General features: G+C 47.0%; 2 protein-coding genes across 2 annotated transcripts in view; both read right to left on the reverse strand.

Moving 5' to 3' along the window:
* LOC110165671 (phosphatidylinositol 3-kinase regulatory subunit gamma-like) overlaps positions 1-2,590 on the reverse strand; it is a 9,578-nt gene extending 6,988 nt beyond the window's left edge. The window contains exon 1 of the mRNA XM_055165293.1: positions 2,419-2,590. Within this exon, the coding sequence (XP_055021268.1) occupies positions 2,419-2,452 (34 nt within the window). The 5' untranslated portion in view covers positions 2,453-2,590. The remainder of the gene's footprint in view (positions 1-2,418) is intronic.
* Positions 2,591-4,307: 1,717 nt separating this feature from the next.
* Positions 4,308-10,000, reverse strand: part of mast2 (microtubule associated serine/threonine kinase 2) — a 57,057-nt gene continuing 51,364 nt past the window's right edge. The window contains 3 exon segments of the mRNA XM_055165294.1: positions 4,308-7,492; positions 7,614-8,030; positions 9,633-10,000. The exon segment at positions 9,633-10,000 is cut by the window's right edge and continues 1 nt beyond it. Of these exon segments, the coding sequence (XP_055021269.1) occupies positions 6,140-7,492; positions 7,614-8,030; positions 9,633-10,000 (2,138 nt within the window). The 3' untranslated portion in view covers positions 4,308-6,139.

Here is a 10,000-nt window from a genome sequence, read left to right on the forward strand (position 1 = left end):
GTAACAGATAATACTCCCTACAACTGTACAACTCATCCTTATGTCACAGATAATACTCCCTACAACTGTACAACAACTCAACTTATGTCACAGATAATACTCCCTACAACTGTACAACAACTCACCTTATGTAACAGATAATACTCCCTACAACTGTACAACTCACCCTTATGTCACAGATAATACTCCCTACAACTGTACAACAACTCACCTTATGTAACAGATAATACTCCCTACAACTGTACAACTCACCTTATGTGACAGATAATACTCCCTACAACTGTACAACAACTCACCTTATGTCACAGATAATACTCCCTACAACTGTACAACTCACCCTTATGTAACAGATAATACTCCCTACAACTGTACAACTCATCCTTATGTCACAGATAATACTCCCTACAACTGTACAACAACTCACCTTATGTAACAGATAATACTCCCTACAACTGTACAACTCACCTTTATGTCACAGATAATACTCCCTACAACTGTACAACTCATCCTTATGTCACAGATAATACTCCCTACAACTGTACAACTCACCCTTATGTCACAGATAATACTCCCTACAACTGTACAACAACTCACCCTTATGTCACAGATAATACTCCCTACAACTGTACAACTCACCCTTATGTCACAGATAATACTCCCTACAACTGTACAACAACTCACCCTTATGTAACAGATAATACTCCCTACAACTGTACAACTCACCCTTATGTAACAGATAATACTCCCTACAACTGTACAACTCACCTTTATGTCACAGATAATACTCCCTACAACTGTACAACTCATCCTTATGTCACAGATAATACTCCCTACAACTGTACAACAACTCACCCTTATGTAACAGATAATACTCCCTACAACTGTACAACAACTCACCTTATGTCACAGATAATACTCCCTACAACTGTACAACAACTCATCCTTATGTCACAGATAATACTCCCTACAACTGTACAACAACTCACCTTATGTCACAGATAATACTCCCTACAACTGTACAACAACTCACCCTTATGTCACAGATAATACTCCCTACAACTGTACAACTCACCCTTATGTAACAGATAATACTCCCTACAACTGTACAACAACTCACCCTTATGTAACAGATAATACTCCCTACAACTGTACAACAACTCACCCTTATGTCACAGATAATACTCCCTACAACTGTACAACTCACCCTTATGTAACAGATAATACTCCCTACAACTGTACAACAACTCACCCTTATGTAACAGATAATACTCCCTACAACTGTACAACTCACCCTTATGTCACAGATAATACTCCCTACAACTGTACAACAACTCACCCTTATATAACAGATAATACTCCCTACAACTGTACAACTCACCCTTATGTCACAGATAATACTCCCTACAACTGTATAATTCATCAATCTGTACGTCTTTTTTTTTATTATTATATTATTACTTTTGTTTTTTATTCTTTTCTATGTTTTGTTTTATTTTGTTTTGTTTTTTGAAAATTATGAAAATAAAAGGCTTAATTTTATTTTATTTTTTTTATGGTTTAGTCCTAAACCCTGAAACTGAAACGATCTAATGTTTTTTAAAGAAATTCACACTCAAATATTTGAAATTGTAAAAACAAAAGAACTGAAAGAGAAATTTGCAAAAATGTGAGAAAACTGCACAGAACACAGAACTGAAACTAAAACAAAACACAAACGAAACCAAAACTGAAAGTGAAAACATAACATTTTCTGAAAAATGACAAATACGATTGAAAAATTTTTCCAAACAAATGTCAGATGTGAAACTCGTGGCTCCGTTTCTCTCTTCAGCTCAGAGCGTCTTTTCAATCGCTGTGTCGTTTTTTTCAAACTTTTGTCCGACTGAAACAAAAGATCTGAAACACGAAGCTCCGAGTTTTCACCCAGATTTAAAATTTTCGTTTTAAAATCAGCGCCTGAAGCGACGCACGAGGTTGACACTGAAACATCGGTCGAATTTAAAGACAAAAACCCAACGAAGAACAAAAGACGAGGAACAAAGACACAAACGTTTCACCAAAATCTGAAACTGAAACGTGCAGAAACTCTCCGACAGAACGGACGCTTCAGTCGAGGAAAAAATAAAAAACGCTTCAGATGTTTGAGTTCGACAAAGTTTTGACAAAGCAGGAAAACGAGAAACGTCACAAAGAGAAACTGAAACGAGAAACGTGAGGAAAGTGGAGAAAAACACAAAGTCAGATGAAGATTTCAGGAGAATCTGAGGAGTTTTTTGTTGTGAAGATGAAATAAAGGAGTGACAGAGATGGAGGGATGAGAGGAGGAGGAGGAGAGGAGGAACAATGGAACAAAAGAGCGAAGGAGGAAGAAGAAGAAGAGGAGGAGGAGGACAGGAGCTTCAGGACAAACGTTCTCACCGCCGTGTTCTGTGATGATGTCTGTGAGCAGCATGTCTCCGTCTCCGTGGCGACAGGGACAGAGGACCTGGTGGACTCGGTGGACTCAGAGGACTCGGGACACAAAGGTTAGGATCCTGGACGCGGGCTAGGACGCTCCATGCTTCCTTCACTCCCTCCTCGAGGAGACAAAGCTGCAGGAGCACAGCCTCGCTCTTATAGCCCGCACCGGCCAATCGCAGCGCGGCAGCTCAGGGGTTGGACCAATCGGGGCGCGAGGGGGGCGGGGCCACACTGAAGGAATGAGGAACAAAGGAAACGAGGAACAAAGGAAGGAAACGACAGAGGAGACAAGGAACTAACACACACAACACACACACACAACACACACACAACAGTGTGTGTGTGTTGTGTGTGTTTGTGTGTGTTGTGTGTGTTGTGTGTGTTGTGTGTGTTGTGTGTGTGTTTGTGTGTGTGTGTGTGTTGTGTGTGTTGTGTGTGTGTTGTGTGTGTGTTGTGTGTGTTGTGTGTGTTGTTGTGTGTTGTGTGTGTTGTTGTGTGTTGTGTGTGTGTGTGTGTGTGTTGTGTGTGTTGTTGTGTGTTGTGTGTGTGTGTGTGTGTGTTGTGTGTGTTGTGTGTTTGTGTGTGTTGTGTGTGTTGTTGTGTGTTGTGTGTGTGTGTGTTGTTGTACACTTCGTTGATTTCTGGATGAACTTCTCTCTCTGTCTCTTTTTCTTTCTCTCTTTTGTTTCCTGGTTTGTTTTTCTTCTTTCATTTCTCCGATGTTTCTCTCTCTCCTTTTTTTCTTTTACCCTCCTCCTTCTCTCTCTCTTTTATTCTGTTTCTTTTTTCAGTTTTCAGTTTTGACTTTTTATAAAACTGAATCTGATTTTGGGTTCAAATAAAGTTCAACTGAAACTCAAACTCCTGCAAGACCTGGACTAAACCTGGACTAAACCTGGACTAAACCAGGACTAAACCAGGACTAAACCAGGACTAGACCTGGACTAGACCTGGTTTAGTCCTGGTTTAGTTCTGATCCTGTGCAGCTGATGTCAGGACTAAACCAGGTCTAGACTCAGACCCTGCAGGTGTTCAGTTCTGTGGAGTGAACTCTGAATGAACCAGAAACAGAAACTTTTATAGACAAAAAAAGAAAGAACAAATTTAAAGAAAAACAAGAGAAGAAGAGGAGGAGGAAGAGAAGAACCTGCATCAAGTCGCCTCATCAAACGCACAACTCCACTAACCCTGTTTCATTTGTGTGTTGTTGTGTTGTTTGTGTTAGTGTGATTCTGGTTTTTCAGATTTGAAAAATTTTATTTTTGGTCGATGAGTCAAAATGTGAAACAAAATAGAAAATTAAACCAGTTGTTTGTGTTTTGTTTTGTGTGCTTTGTGTTCTTTTGTGTGTGACTGTTTCATTTGTGTGAGTTTATTTCTAAAATGATTCCTGATTATTTTTGTATAATTTATTTTATTTTTAACAAAACTCCACAAAACTGTTGAAGAGAAACGACCTGAGTTTGTGGAAAATTCTGAATCTGCAGCAGAAACTCGATTTGGATTCAGTTTGTCGGACCCTAAATTCAGTTTTGTGATTTTTTTACGACTGAAAATTATTATTTTCTTTGAGTTAATATTTTATTAAAATGCAGGATTTCTTTATGTTTGTTTTGTTCATTGTTTCTGGTTGCAGAAAACACTCGGACGGTCGACGTCCAAAAGATTTATTTTCAAAGTAACGTTTTGGTAAAAAAAAGCTTCATCTGTCGTTTGAAGCAAGAAACATCTGACCTGAGTGTTGAGTTTGCTTGTAGTTGTGCGTTTGTAGTTTGTGTGTAGTTGTGCGTTTGTAGTTTGTGTGTAGTTGTGCGTTTGTAGTTTGTGTGTAGTTGTGCATTTGTAGTTTGTGTGTAGTTGTGCGTTTGTAGTTTGTGTGTAGTTGTGCATTTGTAGTTTGTGTGTAGTTGTGCGTTTGTAGTTTGTGTGTAGTTGTGCGTTTGTGTGTAGTTGTGCAAAAAATCAAGCCCAGAGTCCTTTTGTTTTTGTGGTTTTCTGTAAAAATCTTTTGGTTTTGTGGTTTTATTGAAAAGCGGCGCCTCCTTCAGGACAAACACAAACATCACAACAAAATCAAACTTTAAAATCTCCAGAGTCCAACAGAGAACACACAACAAGAACCAGTCACACATGTCCTCACAACACACACACAGGTCCAAACACACACACACAACAAGAACCAGTCACACATGTCCTCACAACACACACACAGGTCCAAACACACAAACACAACAAGAACCAGTCACACATGTCCTCACAACACACACACAGGTCCAAACACACACACACACAACAAGAACCAGTCACACGTGTCCTCACAACACACACACAGGTCCAAACACACACACACAACAAGAACCAGTCACACATGTCCTCACAACACACACAAACGTCCTCACAACACACACAAAACAAGAACCAGTCACATACGTCCTCACAACACACACACGCACAGGTCCAAACACACACACAACACACACACACAAGATCCAATCACACAAAACACAGGTCCAAACACACACAGGTCCTCACAACACACACAACTATCCAGTCACACAGGTCCTCACAACACACACAACTATCCAGTCACACACGTCCAAACACACACACATACACAAGATCCAGTCACACATGTCCTCACAACACACACATGTCCTCACAACACACACACAGGTCCAAACACACACACAACGATCCAGTCACACATGTCCAAACACACACAACACACACACACAGGTCCAAACACACACAACACACACAGGTCCAAACACACACAACACACACAGGTCCAAACACACACACACACACACAAAGAGAAGTGTGTGTTTCTTGTTTCTAAAAGTCGTTTCTTTTTTTCTTCAGGTCAGAAGTTTCAGCTCCAGAAACGACTCCAACTTTTCAAACAAATCTTTAAATCTTTGTAGAACATGGTGAGATGATGGAGATGATGGACCTGGTGGACCTGGTGCAGCGTTCCTCAGGTCTGTGTGGACCTGAAGCGTTCAAAGTTTCCAGAGCAGGATTCTCCCAAAGTCTCAGACAAATGTAAACAAATAAAAAACACATTCTGGAACATTCAGAGCAAAAGAAAACAGCGACAAAAGAACCAGGAAAAGTGCAAAGACGCGGCGGACATTTTGTTTGGCAAAAACCGCCGCTGCCGTGTGACCAGCGTCGGCCAATCAGACGCCGCTTCAGAGTCCGACCAGGACGAGAAACCAGAGCCACGCTTTAATCTGAGGCTTCAGCTTCCTGACGTGTGCGTCGGGTCACCGCGGCAACCGCTCAACATTCCACCATAGACACAGACGTAGACCCCCCCCTCCCCCCGCCCCCCTGGCCCGGCGTGACGTCGCCGCAGGAGCATCGACGGCGGCGAATCCAGAGCTCGACTCCAACCACGAGGATCAGAACAAACAAAGAGCCAATCAGGAGCCAGACTGCAGATGCACCGCCCCCTCGCAACGCTGTCAATCAAACTGCCGTGGCTAGCGGGTTAGCACGTTAGCGGGTTAGCACGTTAGCGGGTTAGCACGTTAGCGAGTTAGCACGTTAGCTGTGCGCAGATGCGGCGGCGGTGGTGAGTTCGGCGGTGAGTTCAGGACTGAGGTGTGAAATGTTTGAAGTTTGAGGTTCTGAGCTTCTCCAGCAAAGCAGAACCTCTCAGAACCTCTCGGACTCAGACTGAGCCGGGCTCCCGCGGTTCTGTTTGCTCCTGCGGTTCCGTTTGCTCCTGCGGTTCCGTTTGCTCCTGCGGTTCCTTTTGGTCCTTTTTCGGGTCGGCTCTGGTTTGTTGTGCTCCAGAATCCTGGGGCCCGGTTTTGGAGGGTTTCTGCGTTCCTCTTTGAGCCGCAGGAGCTTCTGGTTCTTCTTCAGCCTTTGCGCCTGTCAAGCTTAGACAGGTGCTCAGGTATAGACAGGTGCGGTCCTGGCTCTTAAGCGTCACCGGAGCCAAAACACTTTTCACCGACGATTCCCGACTCGAGATCTGAGCCGAGAGTCTGCGATTGTCTGCGTCCTTCTTCCTTTTGGACAAACCTGGAGATGACACTGGACTGGGACCGGGTCTGGACTCTGGACCAGGACCAGGACCAGGACCTGGACCTGGACCTGGACCTGGATCAGGACCTGGACCTGGATCAGGACCAGGACCAGGACCAGGTGTGGACTCTGAACGGGTTTTTTTCGCTGAGTCTGACTCAAAAGTGGTTCCTGTTTTTAGAGACGAGGTCAAACCAGCAGAAACACTCAGTCCTGGGTCAAGTCCTGGACTCAGACCTGGTCTCGGATCTGGTCTGGGTCTCGAGCTGATCTCCGTTTCTGAAAAAGTTCCATTGAGTTTCTTTCCCTCCGCTGAGACTTTCTCTGTGCAAAGACGAGCGGAGCTTCGGTCTGGAGGAAACACTGAAGGAGGAGCTTCAGCTTCAGGGGGCGGTGGTTTAGAGAAAGACTCAGGTCTGGTCTCCAGCCTGGTCTCTGGTCTGGTCTCAGGTCCCGGTCCGGTCTGAGTCTGTCTGTCGGGGGCGGGTTGGGTCTTTGGTGGCAGTGGTTTGGCGAAAGTGCCAGCGGCGGTGGCGGCTCTGGGTTCTGGGCTCCTCTTGACCGTTTTGAAGGCGCTCCCGAGTCTCGAGCAGAACTCTGCCCCCTGGGGCCGAGGGGGCGGGGTCAGCTGAGGAGGGGCGGGGCTGAACGTGGCGAGCTGCGGGGACGGGGACAGACATAGAGACGGCAGAGTCCCGCCCGGTCCGGTCCGGATGATCTCCGGTCCGGTGTCTGGTCCAGGTTTAGTCCCGGGTCTACAGAAGTCCGGGTCTTCGTCCTCGGAGGAGTCGACCTCGTGGATGGCGTCTTGTTTCTGCAGAGACTCGCGGCGCTCGGCTCGGTCCTGGCGAATCGTCGACAGTTTGTCCTTCAGTTTGGACTGAGACCGGACCGACGGCGGCTCCGGGACCGAAGGAGGTCCAGGGTCCAGACACGAGTCCTGCACCAGAGACGAGTCCTGCACCAGAGACGGGGACCGGGTTAGAACAGTCTGAAAAATATGTGCACGGTTTTCAGTCAAGTCACAGGGGCAGACTGGCACCTGCCACCAAGTCGCCCCTGGTTTAGTCCTGGTTTAGTCCTGGTTTAGTCCTGGTTTACCCCTGGTTTACCTGCAGACTGTGAGTTGGGTCCAGGCCCGGTTTCCGGGTGGGGGCGGCTGTGGGTCCAGCTGTGGGTCCGGCTGCGGGTCCGGCTGCGGGTCCGGGTGCAGGTCCGGGTGCGGGTCCGGCTGCAGGTCCGGGTGCGGGTCCGGGTGCGGTTCCGGTTCCGGGTGCAGGTCCGGGTGCGGTTCCGGTTCCGGGTGCAGGTCCGGGTGCGGTTCCGGTTCCGGGTGCAGGTCCGGGGCTCGGGGCACAGGGGGCGCTCACACACAGTTTGTCTGCAGACTGGACTCTCTTCAGCAGGGGCGAGCGAGGGGAGTCCCCACTTTTAGGGCGAGACACCTGCCGGGCGACAGGGGACACCTGCCGAGTGACAGGGGACACCTGCCGGGCGACAGGGGGCGAAGAACGAAGTGACACCGGGAACTGAGAGAGAGAGAGAGAGATACATGTTATATCATTATAAAGGTTATATATGTTATATACAGTCCCTGACAAAAGTCTTGTTGTTTATCCATTTTGTAGAAACAAAAGTTTATAACTTGACTTTAAATGAATCGATTGGTTTTAGAAATGTCTCATATGAAGCTAAAACCCTCCCAAATTATGCTCAATAAACTAAAATAAATTTGCTTCACTGAAGAAAGATTGATCATTTAATGAACACAGAAAGGTCAGATTTTGACAAGACAAAAGTCTTGTCGTCTTGTCATATGATGCATCAATCCTAGATTACAGCCTCACCTGTGATCAGTTACTGATCAATCAGTTAGTGTTTGAGTATAAAAAGAACCCAGCAGAACCAGACCTTCACATCAACTGCAACTTGACCTCTGACAACATGCCTCAGATCCACCCTGAGACCAAAGCCTTAATTATCAAGAGGCTGAAGACCAGATCCACTGCTGAGGTGGTGACACCTTCAATGTGTCTCAGCGTCAAGTACAAAGAAGAAGAAAAAGATCTGAAATGACTGGAGATGTTTTTGACAAGCCCAGGTCCAGCAGACGCCGCAAGACAACTGCTCTGGAGGAAAATCCAAGGCCCCTTTTCCACTGCAGCAGACTCCACCAGGCCTGGTCACCTCAAGTCCCTGTGTCAACCACAACAGTTTGTAGAATTCTGTCTGGAAATGGCCTCCATGGTCGAATCAGTGCACAGAAACCAGCACTAAACAAAAGACAATTAAAAAACCGTGTGGCATTTGCCAAGACCCACAGCCTGATAAAAGGATGGACTCTGGAAAAGTGGCAGAAGGTGGATTTCTCAGATGAATCCTCGGTTGAATTACATCACAGCCGCCGCAAATATTGCAGGAGACCAACTGGAGCTGCATGGATCCAAGATTCACCCAGAAAACAGTTAAGTTTGGTGGCGGAAAAATCCTGGTCTGTGGTTCCATCCAGTCTGGGGGTGTGAGACATTTGCAGGGTGGAAGGTAAATATCAATAACCTAAAATATCAAGAAGTATTAACTCCTCTTACATTCCCAACCATAAAAGGGTCAGATTTTGCAGCAGGATGGTGCTCCATCACATACTTCTATCTCTACATCAAAGTTTGTCAAGGTGAAGAAGATCAAGGTGCTGCAGGACTGACCAGTCCAGTCACCAGACATGAACATCACTGAGCAGGTCTGGGTTAGAATGAAAGAGGAAACATGAAGACAAAACCAAAGACTCTTGATGAACTCTGGGAGGCTGTAAGACGCTTTCTTTACTGTTCCTGATGACTTCATCAACAAACTGTATGAATCATTGTTGAACCACATGGATGTGTCCTTCAAGCTCATGGAGTCATACAAGATATTAAATCTGATCTCACAGCACCACTACTTCATTCACTGACGTTATGCAACATATTTTTGTATTTGAAGTAAATTATTTGTTCAATTTTCTGTAGGCGACCTCGCCCTCATCACTTTCTTTCTCCCACAGGGGGCGGGGCTGTGCTCACAGTGGGGGCGGGGCTGCGCTCACGGTGGGGGCGGGGCTGGCTGCGCTCACGGTGGGGCGGGGCTGTACTCACCGTGGCGCCGGGCGGTAGAGGGGAGGGCGAGCGCGGTGGCGTCCCGGCCGAAGGGGGTGGAGACGGCGTGCGGGCGAGCGGCGACAGAGGGATGTTCCCCGCAGATTTCCTCCGAGGAGAACGGTACTGACGCTGAAGCTTATGCCCCAAACCCGCCAGAGAGCTGGGCCTGATGTGACCCGCGGACCCGCGTGACCCGCGGCGTGACCCGCGGCGTGACCCGCGGCGTGACCCGCGGCGTGACCCGCGGCGTGACCCGCGGCTGACCCGCGTGACCGCGCGCGTGACCCGCGGCGTGACCCGCGGCGTGACCCGGCGCCGGGGAGTTCGGCACCGATGAGGTCGGGGAGGAGCTCTGAGGAGAACCA

This window comes from Boleophthalmus pectinirostris, unplaced genomic scaffold (assembly GCF_026225935.1).
Source record: "Boleophthalmus pectinirostris isolate CB_2022bp ecotype Guang Dong unplaced genomic scaffold, ASM2622593v1 HiC_scaffold_7, whole genome shotgun sequence".
NCBI lineage: Eukaryota > Metazoa > Chordata > Actinopteri > Gobiiformes > Gobiidae > Boleophthalmus > Boleophthalmus pectinirostris.